The sequence below is a fragment of the Nicotiana attenuata genome, unplaced genomic scaffold (assembly GCF_001879085.1).
Source record: "Nicotiana attenuata strain UT unplaced genomic scaffold, NIATTr2, whole genome shotgun sequence".
Lineage (NCBI taxonomy): Eukaryota > Viridiplantae > Streptophyta > Magnoliopsida > Solanales > Solanaceae > Nicotiana > Nicotiana attenuata.
Window position 1 is genome coordinate 87,400 of NW_017670723.1, and position 26,006 is coordinate 113,405.

The 26,006-nt window shown below is 39.8% G+C and overlaps 2 protein-coding genes and 1 pseudogene across 3 annotated transcripts; 1 reads left to right on the forward strand and 2 right to left on the reverse strand.

The window, feature by feature from the left end:
- The window catches only part of LOC109242673, a 36,520-nt pseudogene extending 31,659 nt beyond the window's left edge, over positions 1-4,861 (reverse strand).
- A 14,700-nt stretch (positions 4,862-19,561) lies between these two features.
- Positions 19,562-20,059, forward strand: LOC109242674 (SKP1-like protein 11). The gene has a single exon (XM_019409515.1). The coding sequence runs from the start codon at positions 19,562-19,564 to the stop codon at positions 20,057-20,059; it is 498 nt and encodes a 165-aa protein (XP_019265060.1).
- Positions 20,060-21,226: 1,167 nt separating this feature from the next.
- Positions 21,227-25,302, reverse strand: LOC109242682. Of its 2 annotated transcripts, none has more exons than XM_019409524.1 (4): positions 25,139-25,302; positions 24,223-24,261; positions 21,918-22,394; positions 21,227-21,732 (listed from the first exon to the last, which is right to left on the reverse strand). In XM_019409524.1, exons 2-4 carry the CDS (start codon positions 24,228-24,230, stop codon positions 21,402-21,404), a joined length of 816 nt encoding a protein of 271 aa, XP_019265069.1. In that variant the 5' UTR covers positions 24,231-24,261; positions 25,139-25,302; the 3' UTR covers positions 21,227-21,401. The 2 variants fall into 2 exon arrangements, with proteins under 2 accessions (XP_019265069.1, XP_019265068.1); XM_019409523.1 differs by having other exon boundaries at positions 24,223-24,289; positions 25,139-25,301.
- Positions 25,303-26,006: the final 704 nt, after the last annotated feature.

Below are 26,006 nucleotides of genomic sequence, written 5' to 3' on the forward strand. Positions count from 1 at the left end.
CACTTGTTTGAAACTACTAAAGATGTTTTTTAAAAACGAAAGGGTTTTTTGTGAGATAATTGATTTCTATACTGTTTTGTTGTAGTGCTATGACGTGGAATTATCTGATTTCTTACTGCTCAGCTGCATTTACTTTTATTACTTACTGAGTTGGCGTACTCACATTACTCCCTGCACCTTGTGTGCAGATCCAGTAGTTGCGGGTCGCGATAGCGAGCGCTGATCGTTTCTTCCAGCAGGTCTTCGGAGTCGGTGTGATGCCCAAAAGGTCATCTCTTATTTTAGAAGTCAAATCTGTGTTCCGAGGCCTTAAAAACCTCCTTTTGTCCCACCTCGATTTGCATGCGCAGTTTGAGCGCGTTTCCGGAAAGCTTTTATGTGAAATTTAAGAAAAATTTTGAATTTGGCCTTTAAAATTGATTAAAGTTCACTTCGGTCAATATTTTTGGTAAACGGACCTAGATCCGTGATTTGACGGTCCCGTAGGGTCCGTAGTAAAATATGGGACTTGGGCGTATACCCGGAATCTAATTCCGAGGTCCCTAGCCCGAGAAAAGAATTTTTAAAGAAAAATTATTTGCTGGAAAATATAAGGATTTTTGGAAATGAAATGGTGTGTGATCTTGATGGTATCGGGCCCGTATTGTGGTTTCGGAGCCCGGTACAAGTTTAAAATAATAATTAAGTCGAATCTGTGAAATTTGGTAAGAATCGGAGTTGAAGTAGAAATCGGACCCTTAGTTGAGAAAATGGAAAATTTCAATGTTCTTAAGAATTTCATGAATTTGAGGCTAAATTCGTAGTTGTTGATGTTATTTTGATGATTTGACCGCACGAGCAAGTCCTTATGATATTTCTAGACTTGCGTGCATGTTTGGTTTGGAGCCCCAAGGGCTCGGGTGAGTTTTGGATAGGCCACGGAGCGATTAGAACTTAGGAACTCAGCTGATGCATCTGGTATTTTTGCACAGGCCTCTGATCTCGCAATTGCGAGATCAGGCTTCGCAATTGCAAAGTGAACAGGCCTGGGAAATGCGACAATAATGTCGCAAATGCAAACTTCTGGCCGGAATTGCGAAGGCTCTTATGTCGCAAATGCGACATATTCATTGCAAATGCGAAGGCAGCAGTAATTCAAAGGGTTCGCAATTACGAACCCCTGATCGCAATTGCGATAACTGCGACCTGTTAAATGAGATTACAGACGGGATTTTCATCATTATTCAATTCTCTCAAACCCTAAACATCCCTAGGCGATTTTTCAAAGACCCAAACTTCTCCAAATCATAAGTAAGTGATTTCTAACTCATCTTCTTCATTCTAATTCATCTTTTTACATGATTTCACTCCAAAATCTAGGGGTTTTCATGGGAAATTGGGTGTTCTTGGGTAGAAATTAGGATTTTCAATGGGGATTTGGACCTCAATTTGAGGTCGGATTTTAAAACTAATTGTATATTTGAGTTCGTGGGTGAATGGGTAATCGGGTTTTGGTCCGAACTTTGAGTTTTGACCAAGCAGACCCGGGGTCGGGTTTTGACTTTTTGGGGAAAACATTGGGAAATCCATATTCATGCATTAGAATTGGTTTAATTAGCATTTATTGATGTTATTAAATTAATTATGGCTAGATACGAGTGAATTGGTGGTGGAATCGAGACGTAAAGCTGTGGTTGAGTGTTGAATTGTCCGTTGGCTTGAGGTAAGTGTTTGGTCTAACCTTGACTTGAGGGAATAGGAATCTCCGACGTATGTGCTAAGTGAAATTTCATGTGTGTGACGTATAGGTGTGGTGACGAGTACCTATGCGCCACCAAATTTTCATTTTTAGTTTGTTTCCCTTCTCTGTTTCCTATTATACTATTTCTTGTCTTATTTGCTACCTGCTTAAACTGTTTCCATGCCTTAATTGCTACTTGATCATAAATGTTTCCATGTCTAATTGCTTCATGTTAACTGTTGTTCTATTTATTGAATTATTTAATTGTTTCATGTTAATTGTTGATGTTCCCGTTGAGGTATTATTGATTTCGTAGCTTCATTTTATTACCCCATTGGCTTATATGGATTCATTGGTGCCTTATGGTGCACGTTGGCTGGTCTTGCTGATTTGTTTTCATGAGTGAAGTTTCATAATCGTAGCGATATTCCATAGTGTAGTTTGAAGTATAAGAATTGTGGAAATTGAGTTAACTTGTGAAACACCTTGTATTTATTCTTCGTGATTGGTGTTGATAAATACATATGTTGGGATCGGGTTGCACGCTGCAACAGGAGGAATAAGGGAGAATTGTGATTGTCTGGTAGGATCGGGTTGCACGCCGCAACAAGGAGTAATAAGGGTGGACAGGTGGGATCGGGTTGCGCACCGCAACAGGAGGAATAAGGGTGATATGTGTTGAGGAGTAATAAGGGAGGACAGGTGGGATCGGGTTGCACGCCGCAACAAGGAGGAATAAGGGAGAATATTGATACTGTTATGGTTGGAATATTGATATTGTTATTGTTTATATGGTGTGATCGGGATGCACGCCGCATCAGTTATGATTTTTGGCATTTATTTCTATTGAAGTCTATTACTGAGATATTGAAAACTCCCTAAGGATTGGTTATAGCTGGATACTAGTAGAATGGTTGAGTCCTCTGTTTCTTTAATGCAAGTTCCGGTTATTTTTTTTCATTCTATACCTCTGCTCTGTTATTATAAACTGTTGCAGATTATATTTATATATTGTTATGCCCCGTCGTAGCCTCGTCACTACTTCGTCGAGGTTAGGCTCGGCACTTACCAGTACATGGGGTCGGTTGTACTGATACTATACTCTGCACTTTTTGTGCAGATCCAAGTGCTGGACTATACGGACCGTAGTTCGAGGTTGTTGCCTTCAGTCCAGTGGAGACCCGAGGTAGTCCTGCAGGCGTACGCAGGCCTTGGCGTCCCCTTCTATCCCATTTCATTTTCTGTTTTAACTACTTTCAAGACAGATGTAAACTTTTTGTTCAGACTATTATTTGTAGTATTCTTAGATGGTCCGTGAGATTTTGACACCAGTTCTGGGTGGATGTTACTTTGGTTTTCATTATTGTGTAAAGTTACGCTTTTAAATTATTTTCTTCCGCATTTGTTTCACTGGTTTATTTTGTTAAGTCTTAAATATTTGAAAGATAAAGGAAAAAGGTAGGATATTCTAAAACGTTGGCTTGCCTAGCGAGTACAATGTTAGGCGCCATCACGGTCCCGACGGTGGGAAATTCGTGTCGTGACAGTCGGCAAGGTAGCTGCTTGGCCTTCGCAGCCCTGCACTTCTCCTTCTTACCTTACTCAGACTGTTCTTAGTATTTTTATTCCCGGACTATGATAGCCTTTATTGTACTTAGACAGATCTTGTAGTTGCTCGTGACTTGTGACACCCCGATGTCGGGCTTCTATTATTTTCTTCCGCACTGGTTATTTAGACCCCTGTTATGAGATATTGCCAATTAATAGTTTAAAAACTATCGTTTATGAATTAATAGTTTGATTTGGGATTTGTGTTAGCTGGCATAGTTTCACGATAGGCACCATCACGACCGGTTCGATTTTAGGGTCGTGACAATTACTCACATAGTCACTCAACTATCCCAAATTATATCCTAAAGTCACTTTACTTTCGTTTGTGACAACAAAGTCACTGAACTATGCCTATTGCACTCAGAAGGTCACTCAACTAGATTTTTCAGATTTTGGATTACCAAATACCTATTTTACCCTCTAAATTATAAACATTTATCTTCTTTTTATTTTTCTAAACTTTTTAATGTTATGATTTCCCCTTTTTATTTATAATATGGACTTACCAATAGAATAAATAAATACTATTTATAAATTATAAAAATAGAAAGTATTTAAGCATATACAATGCTGGAATAACAAAATAATGAGCATAGTAAAAAAATTAATTAGAATAATTTGTTAGTAATAATAATTTTAGTAAACAACAAAAATTCAAAATTTATTTACACAATTCAGAGTGAAAGAAAATAAAGATTGTAAAATATATATTTCATGCACGTAATATAAAATAATTATTTAAATAAAGGTATTTTTATAATATACATTATATATTCGTGAAAATTATGCTCAATTATATTATTATGTTTCTACCAACTTTTCGACAACACAAAGTTATATCGCCGGAAAGCAGGGGGACTATCTGTATAGGGTAAAATATGCTATGTTAAGTCGAGCATGGAATAAAATAAAAAAATTTAGCATAATTTTCAAGAATATATAATCTATATTATAAAAATACTTTTATTTAAATAACTATTTTTATATTACGTGCATGGAATATATTTTTTACAACCTTTATTTTCTTTCATTTTGAATTGTGTAAAAAAAATTTTAAATTTTTGTTGTTATACTAAAATTATTATTACAAACAAATTATTCTAATTAATTCTTTTACTATGATTATTATTTTATTATTCCAGTATTATAGATGCTTAAATACTTTTTATTTTTTAATTTATAAATAATATTTATTTATTCTATAGGTAAGTCCATAATATAAATTAAAAAGGGAAAACTATAATATTAAAAAGTTTAAAAAAAATAAAAGAAGATAAATATTTATAATTTAGAGGGTAAAATAGGTGGCAATCCAAAATTTGGAAAACCTAGTTGAGTGATTTTTTGAGTGCAATAGACATAGTTCAGCGACTTTGTTGTTACAAACTATAGAAAAGTGACTTTAGGAGATAATTTGAGATAGTTGAGTGACCATTTGAGTAATTGACTCTTAAAGAGGAGTAAAATTTACTTTTATTAGACTTACCGGACAAACAAGAAAAGAACCAAAGTATCAACTTGGGAAGCCATGTTTAGATAGTAAGCTGATTTTTGTGAAGCTTTGGTTCTGCTTGTTGCTCTACTTTCACATCATTCGGATAAGTTCTTGTTCTTATTTTTTTTGTCCTTTTTTGTGTAAAGGTCAGTGTTTGTATGAGATTTGACCACGTGATAACAACAGGGTTTACAGGTACTAGAAATTATGGAACACAGTTTATATGTACGAGAAATTATTTTCTTGAACGTGGGATTGTCTTTCAAATTTTGTGCACAGGAACACCCCAAGGGAATCAGTAGAAAGAAAGAATCGTCATGTCTTGACTGTTGCCCGAGCCTTGCGCTTTCAAGGTAACTTGTCCATTGATTTTTGGGGGAATGTATTTTGACGGCTTGTCAGTTAATTAATCGAACTCCGTCTTCAATCCTGCATGGAAAGACACCGTATGAATTATTATATAGTCGAGTGCCTGAGTGGACATGTTCGATTATTTGGTTTGCTATGTTATGCTTGAAGCTTAGGGAGAAAGGTGTTTACCCGTAAAATGGTACAATTGAATTTATAGCGTGGTTTATAGACAAGCGAATCGATTTGATCCTAAAATGATAAATAAATTAAATAAAATGCAAGACTTAGCGTGGAAATTGAGATAAAATAGCAGACAGGTTGGTTTCGGGAGCAAGGCTTTCGGATGCATCAATAAGAATAACGTTAGATAGAAAATAAAGTATTATTCAGCTTGGAATAGTGTGTAGCATAAGTTTGTTAGAATTTTCATGTGTTGCATTGGTTGTTGAAGTCACTATTTATAGCTATACCTAGGGAACAAGGTCCTAGGATCAAGTCCCTCTTAAATGACAATAATTGGGGCCATTGATTAATATGTAATGGCAGGTCATGAATGCCAAAATTCTCTATAACGGATGCATATTTAATACTGAGGAATATTCTTCATTAAATGTTATCTGGTGACAAATATTTATTTGCTCTCGTTGATAATGTTCCATTCGGGGTCTACCGGATGCCTACCAAAGTTGTTGTCCTCGGTCCTGGGTTTTCAGTCGTTTCATCTTCCATATGCCCCCCGTTTCCACGTGTCACTCTATCATTCGAGCATTTAATATGAGCCGCTTTTACCCTATACAGATAGTCCCCCTATTTTTCAGTGGCACATCTTTGTGTCACCGAGAAGTTGGTGAAGATTTCTTTCTTGGCGGGAAATTTTCTGAACCTTTTTGAAAAGTTTCTGACGTTTGATAAGACGCACGTCTCCTCGCATTTAATACTCCGAACACGTGTTACTCCACGATCTAGCAATATTTTATCCGGTTCTCGAGGTAATCGTGGACACGAATTTAGCCGCATATTCCTTTACTTATACGCCTCTTTCTTCTTCTTTTACACTTAACAGTTTCATAAACTCTCTGATCTTCTTTGCATTCAATTCTTTTCTGCATTCATCTTTCTTTAACCTTCCTTAAAAAATGCTTATCACCTTCTGTTAATTATGGCTTCTTTCACTAATTCTTCCAAGAACTCCGGTCTTCTCTTCTGTGGGGGCTCGAAGAGGAGCAATGACAAAGAGGTCGATATTCATGCTAACCCTCCTGCGGTAAGTACCATCATCCCCAAACATCTCAACACAGCCAAGGACTTCGAAGAGAAGTTTCCTACTTCAAACCCTCGCACCTGGGCTGTTAGCAAATTTCTTTCTTCTATTCGCCCTTCCAGTATTCCTGCTGTAAAGGAGGACTGTGATTGCCACGACCTAAACATCATTGCTCCCGATCTGGTGGTACGAGTAACCTTCACTAAGAAGGGCTTCACGTACGTTTACACGTACACCTTCACTTTGGGTGTGTTCTTTTTGAGCGCGGGACTTGACCCCGTGATTTTGGAGTTGTGCCACCGGTACCAGGTTTATTTGGCACAGGTGGGCCCTTCGGCGTGGCGAATAGTGGCCTGTCTGCGGCGGCTGTGCCAGGAAACAAAGGAGGACCTCACCTTGGCTCATATGATGAACCTCTACTCCCTCAAGATTTTTCGTAGGGGAGTTTTAAATTTTAGCAAGCATGGCCACCATACTTTGCTCACCAGCATGGATGACGACAACGACCGTGGGTGGATGGAATGGTTTGTCGTCATTGCCACCAGGGACATCATCCCGGCTACAATTCTGTCTTTCCTCGAATCCAGGACTCGTGCACGTAAGTTTAGAACGTATCTCTTTCTCCAAAGATATAGGTTGCTTCATGTCATTGTTAACCTTTCTTCATTCATTATTTTAGCAAATCGGTGGACACCTCCAAGGGTTGAAGGCCTAGATTGGTGGGTTCAGAAGATTCTGGACATCACTATTTCATCTTTGTACATAAGAAAACTGGTTAACCCTACCTTTTTGTTTGATTCAGGTCTCCCTCAAGGTTCTGTCTCCGTCCCTGAGGAGGATGTTTTGGTCGATCCTCGCAGAGACTACGGGGTTGTTGTAGGAGGCTTCCACCCGAACATGTGCTCTCGGGACTGCTTCTGTTGCAGGTTCTTCTTCTCGGAGTCCCCAACTAGAGAACAAGCAACCAAAAAGGCGGCGTTCTTCCTCGGCCAAGGGTAAAAATAAGAAAGTGAAGAAAGTCGCGCCCTAGCCATCCACAGCCACTGTGGTTATTGATGATGATGGGGAAGCTAGTGAAGAAGAGGCTTCCCTTGAAAGGAGACAACGATTTTCATCAGCTCAACAGAATGCTCATCTGAAGAGCTTAGAACCCTAACCGAGGACGATGCCCGAGCGCTCCGGGAGAATTTGACTTAGTGGAGAATGCTAATTCTCCTTTTTCGGTCCTAATCATTGCTCCCGATACTATGAGGCTGAGTACCGGGCCTCTTCCGCCTTTGATGTGTGAGCAACCCATAAACAACACTGCCTCTACCGCAGCTGCTTCTCAACCTGCAACACCATCAGCTTCATCTCCTTCCACACCGGCCATACCTTCATCACCAGCAACTACTACATCTCCCCCAACGGCCGCAAACACCCGAGAGGAGGTTGTCCCTCATCCCCAGTCTCCTGACCACGGGAATTTGGGGCACAACTAATCGCCCCCTTTGTAGATCCCTAGAGGAGGAGGAGTGTCTCCCTCTCGGTATCCTCGGAGTACCATCTGCTGTCCCGACTGGTGGAACTTGCCAATTATCTGAAGCCGCTGGCATCATAGAAAAATAAGAAGAAAATACACTCTCTTTTGGGAGGTGTATGATAAATAACGCCACGCACAATACGGCAGCGGTATTGTACTTATTCTCTTTACTGCTTGTTTCTTCTTGACTTGCTATGACAGGGTTTCTAAATTGGGTTTTTGCTTTGCAACCCAACTTCCTTGCTTCTGAGGGCCTTCAAAAATTGATCCTCGATAAAAAAAGGGCTTAAGTCCGAGCGGGACCAACTGTTGGCTGAGAGGGACCAACTCACCACACGCCTCTCGATATTAGAAGCGAAGGCTGTTGAAGCGAGTGATTCGAGGACTGGCTGTAGCTTAGCGAGCAGGAGGTAGTGGCCCTCGGTCAAGAAGCTTCTCAAATAAATGTTCAATTCCAAGAAGTTAAGGCTAAGTGGTCTGAAGTTCAAGATGTCGTACTTGCTGCTGCCGAGCGCGAGACTGCCTTCATTGAGTGAGTGAATAACTTGGAGGCAGCCTTGAATTCCAAGGCGGAAGAGGCTGCTGCTGCCGAAGAGAAGCGTGCCCAGATGGAGGATAGGTATAAGAAGTTCATGGAACATAATATGGTTCATATAACCACTATCCGCTATCTTGATCTTAGCCTTCGCGCCACGAGATCCAAGCGGGATGGCCTTTTGACCGAGGTTGATCGTCTTAAATTAGAACTTCAGCACCGAGGGGATTCCCTCATCATCGAAAAAACACACTCTATGTTTCATATGAGGAGGAAAACCTTGGAAGAGTCCAAAGCGGACGTCATTAATATTGACGATGAGATCGCCAAGGCCCGAGTGCTAGAGTTAACTGCTCGAGGGTGCCTCCCAGCTCAGCCTGATACAACTGACTCTTCTAGTTCCGGTTCTGAGTTCTCAAGAATCGAGGAAGAACTTAAAGAAATAACGGTGAAGGCCAAGATCCTGAGTCTGTGGCAGATCCGCCTACTTCTCCCTGAGGCGCTGATGTTTCTCTTCCCCCGAGTTTTGGTGGCAACGTAGTTTAGCTTTTTGCTTTTTTTTCCTTTGTTTTTTTTCTTTTGTACTTTGTACTTGTGCTGCTTGGCACGTTTGATAAATAAAAGTGTTCTTTTCTTAAGCATTGCGCAAAGTTTATTCTTTTTTCATCGAATTATGCAGGGTGTCGGGTGCATTTTCCCCGATAGGATTTGGGTTCCGGGCATAAACTCTTCCGGAACCAACCCTTTACTGTGAGGGTTTCATAAGAGAGGGCCCTCTTATGTTTGCGGTGCTCTTGAAGAGGACGTGTCTTGTTCATTCCGGCACTAGCATTTGAAGTACTTGGTTAACTTTCAAATGATAAAATCAATTCATTGTTTGGACAAGAAACAAGATAAAAATAAAAGGAATTTATTTTATTCCTTCTATATACAAAAGTACATAAGCATTCGTTTTGCTGAAAGAAAAGAAATTTCCATTACATGTGGCTAATTTGTACAAATTATTTCTACGGGTTGGCTGTGCAGTCCCCGGTCCCCATGAGACATTTTTGTTTCCGGGTCTCGTATCTCGTATTCTCGATTTTCATGGCAATCAGGTTGCCGTATACTCATACTATCCCCCCCCCCCCCCGTGTTCGAATACGAAGAATGCGAATTGGAACACTGAAAGTCTTGCTCCTTTGAGGAAAGTGAATGGTTGAATAATCTTTGGTTTGATAGCAAGCTCATTTCCCCTTAGGAACTTTGCTATCGAGCGAAAGATTATCTAACCACCCCCTAGTGGCTTGTAGGAAAGAGCATTCACAAACGGTTGAATAGCCTTTGGTCCGATGGCAAGTTTTGCTTCCCATTAGGAATTTGTCATCGAGCCAAAGATTATCTAACCATCCCGCAGTGGTTTGTTATTTCAATGCCTTGTCATTTAAAGGTTTTATCTCTACTGATGACATTTCCTTTGTAGTATGCTTCCCATTGCTACCTCGTTAAAAACCTTGCCAAAAAAACCCATTTGGGACAAAAACTGGCCGAAGGGAAAAAGAGTGCAGCACATACTTTCAGTACAAGCGATGCCCGTCAACAGTAATACCTTTTGAGGTGAGTCACATTCCAGTTACTCGGCAATTTGACTCCATCTTGGTATTCTAGTTTGTATGATCCCTTTTTGATGACAGCTGAAACTTGTAGGGACTTTCCCATGTTGGGCCCAGCTTTCCTGCGTTGAGCTCTCGTGTGATTTGATACACTTTCCTCAAAACCAAGTCTCCCACTTTGAAATAACGGAGATTGGCCCTTCGGTTATCGTACCTTTCCATTCTTTGTTTCTTGGCCACCATCCTTATGTGCGCCAAGTCCATGTGTTCGTCAAACAGCTCCAATTTGACAAGCAATGCTTCGTTGGTTGTTTCTTCGTGCATCCGGAAGTACCGCAAGGTCGATTCTCCTACTTCCACCGGGATCAGAGCTTATGCACTGTATACGAGAGTGAAAGTTGTCTCTCCCATGCTTGATTTGACCGTCGTTTGGTATGCTCACAACATTCCCGGTAACTCTTCAGTCCACTTTCCTTTAGCTGCTTCCAACCTTTTTTTGAGGTTTTGAATAATCACCTTATTGGTTGATTCCTGCCCATTTACGCTCGGGTGCTATGGCGAAGATGTGATTCTTTTAATTTTCAAGTCTTAAAGGAATTTTGTGACCTTTGAGCCTATGAACTGTGGCCCGTTATCCCAGCAAATATCTTTCGGTATACCGAACCTCAAATTATGTTTTCCCATAGGAAATCGACCACTTCGCGCTCGCTGATTTTCTGGTAAGGACCTGCTTCAACCCACTAAGTGAAGTAATCACTTGAAACTAAAAGAAATCTTACCTTCCTGGGAGCCGATAGCAGCGGCCATCCCCCATTTCATGAATGTCCATGGAGATAGTACCGAATGCAGCAGTTCTGCCGGTTAGTGCACTAACAGTGCATGGCATTGACACTTGTCATATTTCTGAACGAATGCCTTAGCGTGTTGTTCCATACGAGGCCAGTAGTATCCTGCCCTAACTAATTTTACCACCAAAGAATCTACACCTGAATGATTCCCGCAAATTCCTTCGTCAACTTATCTCATGACCTAATTAGCGTCGGAGGCTCCTAAGCATCGGGCCTACGGGCCTTGGAACGACCTTCTTTATAACTGTCCTCCCCAGAAGCTATAACGAGCTGCTTTGGTGCGGAGTGCTCGAGATGCCTTCGGGTCTTCGGGCATCTTGTCATGCTCAAGGTAGTCGATGATATCATTCCTGCAGTCCCAGACTAGGTTGGTTGTATTTACTTCATAATAATCGTCTACATCCAGTACCAAATGCATGACTAAACGATGGTATCGGAATTTGAACCCTTCATTTCCATGGACGATCCCAAATTGGCCAATGCATCCGCTTCTGCATTTTCTTCTCTTGGAATATGGGTGATCAACCATCCCTGAACCGCGCGAGCAAAGATTGAACCTTAACCACATATTGCTGCATGCGCTCCTCTTTAGTGTCAAAGATTCCATATACTTGATTTACCACTAGTTGGGAATCTCATTTGATTTCAATGACCTCTGAGTCTAGTCCCTGGGCCAGTTCAAGTCCTGGAATCAAAGACTCATACACGGCTTCATTATTAGTCAAGGGAACAATTTTTATGGCCTGCCTCAAGACTTCTCACGAGGGCGTGATTAAGACCACCCCGAAACTGGACCCTTTCATTTTGGAAGCTCCGTCTATGAACGAGGTCCAAACTCCTGATGTCGTTTCCAACACCATCACCACTTCTTTTTGTGGCAAAAGGCAGTAGCCCGAGACTAAAACCAGCCCCGAAATCGGCCAAAACTTGTGATCAGATCGCAGTCCTGGCCTATATTCAATATCAAATTCACTAATTTCAACTGCCCATTTGGCCAGTCGACCTGACAACTCAGGTTTTAGAAGGAAATTCCATAGGGGAAAAGTTGTCACCACGACTATCGGGAGGCACTAAAAATAAGGCCTAAGCTTTCGAGCGGTGACTACGAGAGCTAAGGCCAATTTTTCGAGGTGTGTATAACGAGTTTACGCTCTCGATAAGATTTTGCTAACGTAATAGATAGGAGATTGCGTACCTTCATCATCCCAGGCTTGATAGATACCATTTTAGGTCTTTCAGAGCCTTTTAGCATTCTGGAGTCCATTCGAAGTTGTTTTTCTTCTTCAGAAGTGAGAAGAAGTGATGACATTTTTTCGAAGACCGAAAAATGAACCTGCTTAGAGCGGCCAGTCTTCCGGTTAGCCTTTGAACTTTTTACACGTTTTTCAGTTGGTCTGGAATGTCCTCGACGGCTTTAATCTTGTCAGGATTGACTTCGATCCCCGTTTATAACACTAGGAAACCCAAAAATTTTACTGGAGCTGACTCCGAACGCACACTTTTTGGGGTTAAGCTTCATGTTGTGCTTTTTTAGGATATCGAAGGTTTCCTGGAGGTGTTTCAAATGGTCACCTGCATTCAAAGACTTAACCAGCATATCATCTATGTACACTTCCATTGTTTTCCCTATTTTCTTTTCGAACATTTTGTTTACGAGCCTCTGATAAGTGCCTCCGACATATTTAAGCCCGAAGGGCATCACATTTTAGCAATATGTGTCAAAGTTCATTATGGACGAAGTTTTTTCCTGATCCTTCAAGTTCATCTTAATTTGGTTGTACCCGGAATAGGCATCGAGGAAACTCATCAACTCGTGTCCTGCCGTTGCATCAATCATTTGATCAATGTTTGGCAGTGGAACGAGTCTTTTGGGCATGCCTTATTCAAATCCTTATAATCTACGCACATATGAAATTTATTGTTCTTTTTGGAACTACTATTACGTTAGCTAGCCAGTCGGGATACTTTACCTCCCGAATTGAACCGATGTCGAGCAATCGAGTTACCTCTTCTTTAACAACCTGTTTCTGACCTCTCCAATCAAGAGCTTCTTTTGCCTTACTGGTGGGATGCTTGGGTCCAGGCTTAGCTTGTGCACGGCCACCTCTATTAGGATACCTGACATATCCGTGTGCGACCATGAAAAACAATCAACGTTAGTTTTAAGAAATTCAATAAATCTTGAGCTAAGCTCGGAGTTTAGTCCTGTCCCCAAGTGAAACTTCCTCTCTAGAAACTTTTTGAACAATGCCACTTGTTCGAGCTCTTCCGTCGTGGACTTGGTCGTGTCCGTTTCTTCTGGTACCTGGAAATATCTTGGTACCTGGTGGGATTCTGACGGCTCCTCCCCTTTGACATCTTCGTTTGGTTCGGGAGCAGGCATCAGTTCCTGTAATTGTTATGCTGCGTGTTCCTTCCCTTTACTACTGGAAACCGAGACCGGGTTCATCTCTCTTGCCACCAGTTTATCTCCTCTTATTTGTTTGATTCCCTCTGGAGTTATGAATTTTAGAAGTTGGTAATATATTGATGGTACGGCCTTCATCTCGTGTAGCCATGGTCTGCCAAGAATTATGTTGTAGCCCATGTCGTTGTCTACTACTTCAAATAAGGTAGTCTTTATGAACCCTTTAGCATTCGTGGGCAGCAAGATTACCCCCCCCCCCCCCCGGGTTGTCACACTTGCTAAATTGAACCCGACAAGGAGTTTTGTTGCCGAAACGATGCTTCTGATTGGCTTGGCTTGTTCCAGCACTCTCCATTGAATAATGTTGGCTGAACTTCCTGGGTCAACCAAAACACGCTTAATCTTGAAATCTAAAATGTTAAGAGAAATTACCAGGACATCGTTGTGCGGCAGTAGATGTCCATCCGCGTCTGTGAATGTGATGTCGTCCTCCGTGACTTCCCGGAGTCTCTTGCTATGAGTCACCGATACCTTTGTCTTTTTGCTGCTGAAAGGGTTACACCGTTGATCTCATTCCCCCCAAAAATCATGTTGATGGTTAGTTGGGGAGGGTCTTCCCCTGACTTCGAGGATTCTGTGTTATCCCGGTTGCGGCCGTAATTATTCTTAGCCAGTCTCTTAAGAATTCTCTGAGATGGTCGTTTTTCAATGGCGTTGCTACATCCTCAAGCAGATGTGGGCAGTCCCAGTCTGGTGGCCATTAGTCCCATGATATTCGCACCATAAATTAGGATCCCTCTGGTGGAATCGGACCTCATTGGCCTCGGGAACCATGCTTCCTTGATGTTTTTCATTGCCGATACCAGTTCCACTATGCTGACATTGAATTATATTCTGACAACCTAGGATAGGTGGAATCCCAGGAACCCAATACCTCTTTGTCTTGCAATGACCTATTATTCCGGGCGCGGTCAGTTCTTCTATCGGGAGTGAATATATCAACCGGCCGGAACCCTTTGTTACCGCGTCCTTCAGCCCTTTCATAGGGCAAAAACTGGCCCTTAAAAGATCGTCGATCTGCATCAAAATCGTCCTCCGATTTATCCTTGTTCTTTTCTCGATCACGACCCTTAGTTGATGCCGGGAACCCGAGCTGATCATCTTCAATTCTTATCTTTGATTCATAACGGTTATTGACATCCACCGATGTAGTTGCCTGGAAATCGAGCAGGCTTTTCTTCAGTTTCTGGGAAACGTCTGAACTCCTTGGGTTCAGCCCTTTAGTGAATGCCTCAGCTGCCCATTCATCTGGCACGGCCGGTAATAGCATTCATTCTTTGTGAAACCTGATCAAGGAACTCACACAGTAACTTGGACTAATCCTTGCGAAATTCTGAATATGTCTTGCCTTCCGGGCCTGAAACTTCCTAGCCCCGACATGGGCCTTAATGAAAGAATCTGCGAGCATCTCAAGGGAATTTATTGAGTGTTCGGGTAAGAGTGAGTACCATGTTAGGGCCCCTTTCGTGAGGGTTTCTCTGAACTTCTTCAGCAGGACTGACTCAATCTCATGTTGAGCCAAGTCGTTTCCTTGCACCGCCGTCTTATAGGTGGTGATGTGCTCTTAAGAGTAGAAGTTCCATCATATTTCGGTACGTCTATCATTTTGAACCGTTTCGAAATTAATTCTGGTGCTTCTTTGAAACCGGGCCCTTCAGCACTGGTGGTGCGCCCAGAATTTGTTTCATTCGAGCATGGAATTCTTTTGCGTTCTAGTCCATCCGCTCGTTCATTTCCCTCATGAACCGCATGAGCTTGCTTTTGAAGGGATCGTTGTTGTTGTCGTTACCAGATCCGCTGTCGATGCTCCCGAACCCATCTAAGCCGATCTCACCCCTCGGGGTATTGTTATCAACCATTTGTGCTGTTTGATTTCTGGGAACACCGGAAGGAACATGGCCTCTTCCATTCGCGTTGTTGGAAGCACCTCACAATGCTTGCCTTAGTTCTGCCATGGCCAGGTCTTGCCTTGAGAGATGGCCCATGATGGCCTTTTGTTCAAGATCCTCACTGTTTCCGCAACCTGCTCGTCCTCAGCATCGTCAGGAGTCGCCTCCCGTACATGTCGGGGATAACGTCCGCCATGGACTGGCGTTGCTACGTCCTCCTCATTGCGGGTTTCACTGATCGAATCCTCGTGTCAAGGCAGATTTTCTTAAGTCTCAACGTAGTGTGCGATGTTGACATCGTTAGCTGAAATTTTTTTACGATTTTTGCTAAGAAACAAAGGATAAAATAGGTTAGTAATAGATGCAAGGATCAACTCAATTGCGCAACTGTTTAAACCCCATGGTGGGCGCTAAACTGTTTACCCATAAAACATTACAGTTCAATTTATACCGTATTTTATAGACAAGCGAATCGATTTGATCCCAAACTGATAAATAAATTAAATAAAATGTAAGACTTAGCGTTGAAATTGAGATAAAATAGCAGACAACTTGGTTCTGGGAGCAAGGCTTTCGGAGGCAACAATAAGAATAACATAAGACAGAAAATAAAGTATTATTCAGCTTGGAATAGTGTGTAGCATAAGTTTGTCATAATTTTCGTGTGTTACAATGTTGTTGAAGTCACAATTTATAGCTATACCTAAGGAATAAGGTCCTGGGATCAAGCCCATCTTAAATGACAATAATGGGGGCGATTGATGAATATGTAACGATAGATCATGAATGCCAAAATTCTCTGTAATGGATGCGTATTTAATACTGAGGAATATTCTTCGTTGAATGTCATCTGATGATAAATATTTGTTTGCTCTCGTTGATAATGTTCCCTTCGGGGTCTACCCGATGCCAACCGAAGTTGTTGTCCTCGGACTTGGTTTTTGTTCGCTTCATCTTCCGTCTACCCCCCCCTTCCGGTTCCATGTGTCACTCTATCATTCGAGCATTTAATAGGAGCCGATTTTACCCTATACAAAAGCGTGATAAACTTTTAAGTAGAAGTCGTAGGTATGTCTTTGTGGGATAACCTTATGGAAAGAAGGGTTGGAAGGCGTATCACTTAGAGAAGAAAGAATATTTTGTTTCACGAGATGTTGATTTCTATGAAACAGAATGTCCTTTCGCTTCATCAACACATAACACTAGCAGAGACGAAAGTAATGAAATGCATGTAGAGGTACTAGGAAAGAATGAGGAGTCTTAAGCGAGGGGGGCAGTGACTCGGTCCAAGCTCGTGAAGACGAGCTTGATGTGGAGGATCACCGCGAAGTCGAGATAGAAGAAAATATTCACCAGGAGGTAGGGGAGAAACTGAGGAAGATAAGATAATATAGGAGGAGCAGTTGGGATGCGGATACTGCCAAAAATACACATCAATCGTGATTATGTTACTAATGTTGTCCAGAAATTGAGTCTATATTATCCTCCATACACTTCACATCATCACTCAGGTATGCCTTATCCTTTCACACAATATGTGAATTGCGATAAATTCTCTGTACAACAAACTGCTTTTCTTGTAGCAATCACTGCACCACATGAACCGGCTCATTTCTCTGAGGACGTTAAAGATGGCAAGTGGAAAGAAGCAATGAGATTAGAAATACATGCACTGGAGAATAATGGAACATGGTAATAGAGAATCTGCCTTCTAACAAAAAGGCTCTCGGTTGCAGGTGAATTTGCAAGATAAAGTACAACTCTAATGGAACAACTGTGCGACACAAGGCCTGACTAGTTATTCTCGAGAATCATCAGGTAGAGGGGATCGCCTTTAATGAAATGTTTGCCCCAGTGGCAAAGATGCTGACTATCCGCATATTTTTGGCTATAGCAGTGGCAAAGGATTGGGAGTTACATCAAATGGATATACATAATGCCTTTCTGCATAGAGATCTTTAGGAGGAGCTATACATGAAATTGCCTCCTGGGTTTTGAGTTGCAAGTCTAGGAAAAAGTGTGCAGACTTCGAAAGTCACTTTATGGGTTAAAGCAAACATCGAGGTGTTGGTTTGCTAAGTTGTTGGCTGCCTTGGAGGACTACAGGTTCAAGCATTCATACTCTGATTACTCTATTTTTACTCTGAAAAAGGGTGAAGTTCTAGTGAATGTCCTTGTGTATGTTGATGATCTGATTATCTATGCAATGAGCCCGAGGCTATCCGTGAGTACAAAACCTATCATGTCAAATGCTTTCACATGAAGGATTCGGGTAGATTGAAATATTTTTTGGGAGTGGAAGTCTCCAAAAGTTCAGAAGGCATCTTTTTGAGCCAACGAAAATATGCCTTGGATATTATCTCAGTGGTTGGGTTATTAGGTGCTAAGCCTGTGGGAGTGCCGTTGGAACAAAATCATCGGGTGGTATTGGCGGGTGGACGGGCGCTTGATGACCCTGAGCGTTATCGTCGTTTGATAGACCGACCTATTATCTGTGTTTCACTCGATCAGAAATGTCTTACAATGTTCATATTTTATCTCAGTTCATGTAGCAACCAAAAGAGAAGCATTGAGATGCAGCTTTACGGGCCGTTCGCTACTTGAAAGGGAATCCAGGACAAGGTATTTTGTTAAAAAGCAAACATGATCTACGTCTCTATGGATGGTGTGATTCTGATTGAGCTGGTTGTCCCTTGACTCGACGCTCGCTCACAGGTTGGTTTATCTTATTGGGTGACTCACCCATATCTTAGGAAGACTAAGAAGCAATATACCGTCTCTCGATCATCTGCAGAGGCTGAATATCATTCTATGGAAATGACAATCTGTAAGGTGAAATGGTTGAAGGAAATTTTGTCTAGTTTGGGAGTGACTTACACTTCCTTTGTTCATCTTTATTGTGCCAGTCAAGCAGCATTGCACGGAGCAAAGATCCAGTCTTTCATGAAAGAACCAAACACATTGAAGTGGATTATCATTTTATTCCTGACGAGATTGACAATGGAAATATTCGTACTAGCTTTATGCCTTCACATGAGCAATTGACAGATATCTTTACGAAGGCATTAGGAAAATCTCAGTGTGTTACTCTCTTGCGCAAGGTCGGGGAGGGGGGGTTTTAAAGCGTGTGTGTGCGTGTGTGTATGGGTATATATATGGATAGTAAATATAATGTATGTTTAGGACTAGGAGAATTTTCCTTTTCTATATTTGTTAGGACTAGTTTTCCATATTTGTTAGGACTAATGTTTACTACTTAACTTGTATATATATTCTTGTTAATCAATTGAAGAAGGTAAGACTTTCTCTTCCATGCTTGGCCATTATGTGCTTGCGTGTTTGGCAGATACCTTTTATACGTCCCAATAAAAATAATTCTTAAATTTCGTATCCAATCAAACACCTTCAAGCGAAAAGACTATAATGTTTACAGTATGAAACAAACTTTGCTACTCCCTCCGTTTTAGTTTATGTGAACCTATTTTCTTTTTAGTCCGTGCCAAAAAGAATGACCCTTTTCCTTATTTGGAAATAATTTACCTTTATGCAATGATTTATAGCCACACAAAATATGTGTGCCTCATTTGACACCACAAGTTCAAAAGTCTTCTCTCTTTTCTTAAACTTCGTGCGCAGTCAAATGGGTTCACATAAATTGAAACAGAGGGAGTATAGTATTTTCTTCCACAACGATAATTAATATACAACACAAGTCAATTTTTTTTATAAAAAAATCTTATAAATATAAAGGGTAACAAGCAAATTCAGTCTTCTAACAATATTTAAACGTGCAATCCAGGTAAGCACTAACATAAGAACTAGTAATTTAGGAAGTAATTTCTTTATTGAATAGCTAAAATTGAAATATCAAGAGATAATATCCAAGTCAACGGTCCTCTTTTGTCAAAAATTATATAATTTCACTCATTAGAATCCATCACAAAGTTCGGATTAAAATATATAAAAAATAAATAATCTACTATAAAGTCATATTCATATGATATAAAGCTAGATTTGAAGCTACTGATAAATATTTTTTTTTTTTTAAAATTCTTATTTAAAGCTAGATTGTCCACAAAATGAAACGTAGGAAGTAATTTAATTCTTTATAGTTGAATTAAATAACCTTCGAAATCAAGAGATAATAATTAGATTCGATATATAATAATCTGATTTGGTATTTAAAATCATTTATTAGAACCTACCCGTCTGATTCATATATAATTGAATGGTAGAACAAGCACTTAACCGCGGACACAAAACTTAAACAATGGTAGAGCCAGCATCATCGACCACAGAGAAAAAGTTTTTGACTCTGAAGTCATCAAATGGTGATGAGTTTGAGTTGGAAGAGTCCATCGCCATCCAGTCTGTAACAATCAAGAACATGGTTGAAGATGGATGCTCCTCCAGCGTCATCCCACTGAGAAACGTCGACACAGAAACCCTGATCAAGATCATCGATTACCTGAAGATGCACTCCTCGACTTCTTCAAATGAAGAAGAAATCGAGAACTTCGACAAGGAATTTGTGAGCATTGGCTTCAAAACTATCTTTAAAATCTTAGAAGCTGCAAATTTCCTTGACATCAACAGTTTGCTTGAGTTGTGCGCTGAGGCGGTGGCTAATAGGATTAAGAACAAAACGCCTGAAGCTGTTCGAAAGATTTTCAATATCACTAGTGACTTCACCCCAGAGGAAGAGGCAGAGATTCGGAATGAGACTCCATGGGCCTTTGAAGGGGATCTTGATCACTCCCTTGACTAGTTTACATTTGTGTCTATTGTTTTTTGTTTCGTGAGCTTCTAGTTTTGTTTGCGCCTCTTCTCTTTTGAGCAGAGATCTTGAGGCTAATAAGTTATGGCATGAGTCAGAGTGTCTATATAAAAAGTTTTTGATAAATTTAAGGGTCGTCTATGTATTCAACATATATTTATTATATATGTTGTTTCTTTCAAATATTTTTCATGCATTATTCTACTTTTCTTTTATTCGATATGTGTCAGGAATATCATTATTGACTAGTACTCTACCCATGAAAGGTGTTAATTCATCCATTGGGTAATTATTCACTTGAACTCTACTATATTTTTCTAAAATCTATTAATTAATATTGATAAATTACCATTAGGGTGTAGAAAAGATACGTTTTCTGGACATTATAGTGGAAAATAAATAATGGCTAGGATTTGAGTGAAGAAAACAATCCATCTCGTAAGAATCCCTAACACCGATAATTCACGCCCTTGTACTTTCTTATCCAAGCAAATGAAAGCCACAGAAGAAAAACTTTCTATCATTTTCCTTTCCATAGTTTGTAGTGACACCTAAGAATATCAATAAATAAAAAATGACACATGAAGATTAATTTGAAACAAATTGGTTTCTAAGATTATTCGCTTATAATTCTGGTAGGAAAAACTTCTCTTTTAGTGGGTATTATATGCCACGAATTCTAATTAGCTGAACAATAATGCAAGTACAAAGAAAAAGATGGTTTAGCAACTCCAATTGGATACGGTGCCATTTTGATTTTAGTGGACAACATGCAATCTACGTTGGATTTGTTATTTGTACCTAAAATGAAATTTCAAGAGATCACAATCCTCAATACAGAAGGAACTCTTGCACGTTCAATCAAGAAAAACTTAATACTCTATTCGTTCAAATTTATGTGATATAACTCGAATTTCGAGAATCAAACTTCTTAATTTTAACCGTGAATTCAGCCATAGAATCGCTAAATATTTTTTAAATAAAATTACATATTTGAAAACAACATAAAAAGTACTATAAGTCACGATACTTAACAATTCAAAATAATTAATAAGTATATGTGAAAATCATGGTCAAAGAAAAACTTGTTTAACTCTCAAAATCCTAACCGCATTACATAAATTTAGTCAGAGGGAGTAATATTTATGCACATTTAAATTTACTTGTTGAAAAGCATGATCAAATCTCAAGACCATCAAACTCGAGCCTTTCATTTCCGTTTCCCTTACTATTAAAATCTCTCTATAACATTTATTTTTTTAGTACAAAGATAATGAATATTTGATACGATCAAAGCTCTCCCTAGTGAGAGAAGTATATTTCAGGTTGAAATTTAACCAAGCTTGTTTTCCCCGGGACCTGCATTACGATTACCAATCCCTCCCAACCACTCCTCCAATTTTGCTTCTTTATCAGCCATAACTTCTTCATACTTTTCTGACGAAGAGAGCAGTTGATCATTGGACATGCTTATATTCACCTGCATCACTTGTAGCTCATTATTAGTTGGACTTGATAATGGCAACTCTTCATCATTTGCCTCTGAAACTGAGAACAAAGATCCGGTCGCTGCAGCTGATGGTGCATCATCAGTATAGGTTGCATCAGATTCTTTGAACTCTAATTGAGACCACTTGAAGCTATTAGCTTTTTCTTTCGTTGACCTGAAACAGAAGTCAATGGAGCTCATTTCACTGGGTTCAACTAAATCGAGTACTTCTGACACATAGTATAGATATATATGTGGAAATTTACTAAAATTTCAACAAATATTAAATCTTGAACCCATTATTTCAAGAGTGCAATGGACTCGGTGATAAGAACCTTAAATTCTAGATCCGCCTCTGACCTGAAAACATTTGAGAGATAACCACTCTCACCATCAAATTCTGGAACTGTGCTTCGACCCCAAGTGGCAGGACTCCAAGAACTCGTTCGCCCTAACTGAAAAGTTGACCTGGACTGCCTTATTAACCCTTTTCTCAATTGCTTATTCTTCGACACAACAGCTAGAGAATGTCTCAGATCTTTAATCATCTCATTAGTAATTGAGGCACCACAATCTTTCATCGACCTGATCATGGTGATAGAATCCTCTGTATCTTCTGTGTGCAAAGTCACTTCACGAGATTTTTCCTCAATATTGTTCTTGAGATTGATAAGGTTGGGAGCTGCACTCTGAGTATGATGTTGAATGTAGAAAAGACCCATGGAGGGCTCATTAGCGATGAATTTTATCATGTCTGCCAAGGATTCAGTTATCTCTACAAAGCCATCCGTAGCAGAAAATTCGTGCATTTTCTTGAAGGCCAAAGGTTCAGCATCACTGGTGGTACAAAAACAAGGAGCAATTGAGTTATAAACAAATTATTATATTCTTTTTTTAACAAATTATTATATTAGTTTTCTTTCATGCGAATGAGAAGAAGCTGATACTTAGGTGTAAAAATTTGGCATGGTTTATTTCCAAAATGCAGACTAAGGTTCTTTTTCTTGATCAATATGATGCCATAACTTTGAACCACACTTTTCTTCAGTGACAGTAAGTAATGCATGCGCTTAGGTTTAAGATTCAATAGACGTGGCTAATTAATTCAAATACAAATCATTTCGGGCAACTATTGAACTCCAGTTTAAAACAACAAAAACATGTCAACTGGAGTTTTAAATAAGTCATTATGCTCTCTTAACAATTGATTGAAGTACATTAAAAGTAATGTTGACCGACCAAATCCTCATAATCAGAAGCATGCAGACAATGAACAAAAATTACTCTTATTTCACAAAAAGGTCCTGGTAACTTAGCGTCTTTTGGCAGATCAACAGAAACAACTGATGAACCTCCCAGCCTCTAATAACAAGTATCATTACAAGTACTACCTCGTGGAAAAACGAACCATTTGTTAGTTCCAACAGAATGTAACAGGCACTAATATAGCATACTAGTGAAGCACCACAAAGGTGATGGATAGAGAAGAGGCTCCATGTCATATACACCAGCATCACGTAATATAGATAGACACAATTGTGTATCACGATTATGAAGAAAGGTTTAACTGAGTGCATCATAACAGTAAAACCAAAATCAACTATGCAAAGATCCAGCATTTTAGATAAGTGCTGTTGCCGTGTTACTGTTTTCTTGATGCGTAAAACTTGTCAGACTCCTTTCTAAGTTGCTTCTTTTTTCCTCACTCGAAGAGCTCGTATTCACTGGAAATATGTTAAACATTCAGTAGCTTTCAAATGTACTTGAGACAAAAGTATTTTAAAGAGGAGATGGCAGACTGGACCAACCATAGCGGATCAGATCTTAACCCCCCCACCCCCCGGTCTCCCAAACAAACAAAAGTCTTTCCTCAAAATCCCCAGATATACCATGATTAACCGGGAACTTAGGTTTGAACTCAGCTGAATATAAAAGATTAGAAGGCCTGATACGGTCCAAGTAGTTCCCCTCTCGAAAAGGAAATCTTTTTCTGTGTATTTCCCCAAAAAGGAAATGCTATGAGTATATTTGCTCGCAAACATCCTTTCATATAACTGGATCCCTTATGTCTACGGATCCCTCCTAAAAATAAAATCCTAATTGATCACAATTTGATTAGTGATTGACCAGTTATTCTCTTGTTGAAAGAAAATAGTCAAACTTATGACCCCCCATGTGACCCTCTTATCTACTACTCCTACCATCTAAAGCCAAAGTCAAACTGTGAAACAAAAGTTCTTCGACCACGGAGAAAAAGTGAGCAAGAGGTATTCAGGTTCTGCACTTTTCATTCAAATAATAGAGACAATGAAGATGCACCAAAGTGCTGATATGGACTACTCAAGAATGTTAGCAGACGATACCAATCATTACGATCTCCTCGTAGCTATATTTTCTTCACTACACTAAAGCAACAACATATCTTGACTCCATAATGTATCATTCTATGTTTCTTTTGATAATCATGGACTTAAGTTGCAGCTTCTTGCTATCCATAATGTCGTAACAACATACTAATCTTCAAAAACAACTAGCAGTCCAATTAACCAAGAATAATTGAATGGATTGTCCGGGAGACATATATCAATTTATCAAACATGATTCCAAGGAAAAGAAAGAGAAAAGGGAACACAGGGGTTTATTCTATTTTCTTTAAATATCTTACTTGAACATAGATCTTGCCCACTGAAAAGCCAAATTGAAGCTGTAGACAATATGACATGCGGCACAACCTGCAGATTCAAGTATCAGCTTACAAACAGAATTCTTATTTGGTAATATTTGCTACACTTTCCTTCAAATATGCAGAAAAAGAAACATGCCTATGAGTAATATAATAAAAGGGCAGCCCGATGCACAAAGTATCCCGCATTGACGTGGGGTCCTGGAAGGGCCACACCCGAGGGGTGTGACACAAACAGCCTAACCTAATGCAAGCATTAGTGGTTTCTTCCACGGCTCGAACTTGTGCCCTATTGGTCACTCGGAGACAACTTTACTGTTGCTCCAATGCTCCCCTTCAATATACTCTTAGGTGCAAAGACTTTTTCGAAGTAAACTTGCTGAGAGTGAAGGGCAGCCCAGTGCAATTAAGCTACCGCTCTATGGGAGATCCGCGGAAGGGCCAGACCACAAGGGTCTATTGTACTTTTTCCACGGCTCGAACCCATAACCTCCTTGTCACATGGCAGCAACATTACTCATATTTTATAAGTCAATTACACATATATATTAAACTCTTCACCTAATGTACATAATTCGAACAGAAGTTCATGCAAACCTCAAAATCGATTTCCTGAGGGAGTTTTGCGCAGGGAATTTCTCCTTTAAGATGATGAATTCAAAGGTATATGGGGGGTTTTAAATCTTCTGAGTATATAATTACAAGTAAACTGAAATTAAGTAGTATAGCTAGTCAAACTGCATAAACACAAAGATAAAGCTCCATTTATAAAAGAAACCTCAAAAATCCAAGTTCAACAAATTAATTAATGAATGCCCATCAAGATTAAGAGAAACACAGAGTCATTTAGTCTATCAATTAGTATGTAATTAAAGAGGAGTAATACTATTGGACGTACCGGAAAAACAAGAAAAGAAGCAAAGTATCAAGTTGGGGAAGCCATGTTTAGGTTGTAAGCTGATTTTTGTGAAGCTTTGGTTCTGCTTGTTGCTGTACTTTCACATCATTCGGATAAGCTCTTGTTTTTCTTTTTTTGTCCTTTTTTGGGTAGAGGGTCAGTGTTTGTATGACATTTGACGCATGTGATAACAACAGGTTTTAAAGTTAAACGGACGACAGATAAAGACAAACTTCTTTTTTGAGCGAGCACTACGTCACATAAAATAATTTTAAATATGTCAATCTTTTCCAACATACAAAACAAAGAAATATTAGAATCAATTCGTTAAATAGTCACCCAACTTATAGGGATATCTTATTAAAGTTATTTTTATTTTTTCAGAACAGTGAGTTTTAAGTACCTTGGGTCTATTATTCAGGAGATGGGGAGATCGATGAAGATGTCACATATTGTATTGGGGCCGTATAGATGAAATGGAGACTCGCTTTCGGTGTTTTATGTGACAAGAAAGTGCCACCGAAAATTAAGAGTAAGTTCTACAGAGTGGTGGTCAGACCAACGATATTGTATGGGCTGAGTCCTGGCTAGTCAAGGTCGCTCATGTCCAGAAGATAAAGATAGCAGAGATGAGGATGTTGAGATGGATGTGCGGGCACACCAGGTTAGATAGGATTAGAAATGAGGTTATTCGCGACAAGGTGGGTGTGGCCCCTATTGAGGACTGTCACGACCTAAAAATCCACTAGTCGTGATGGCATCTAATCCAACCCGCTAGGTAAGCCAACTATACTATCCAATTCCAATAATATTTAATATGGCAGTTTAAACAAGAGAATTATCTAAATCTTATACACTTTTTCAATAA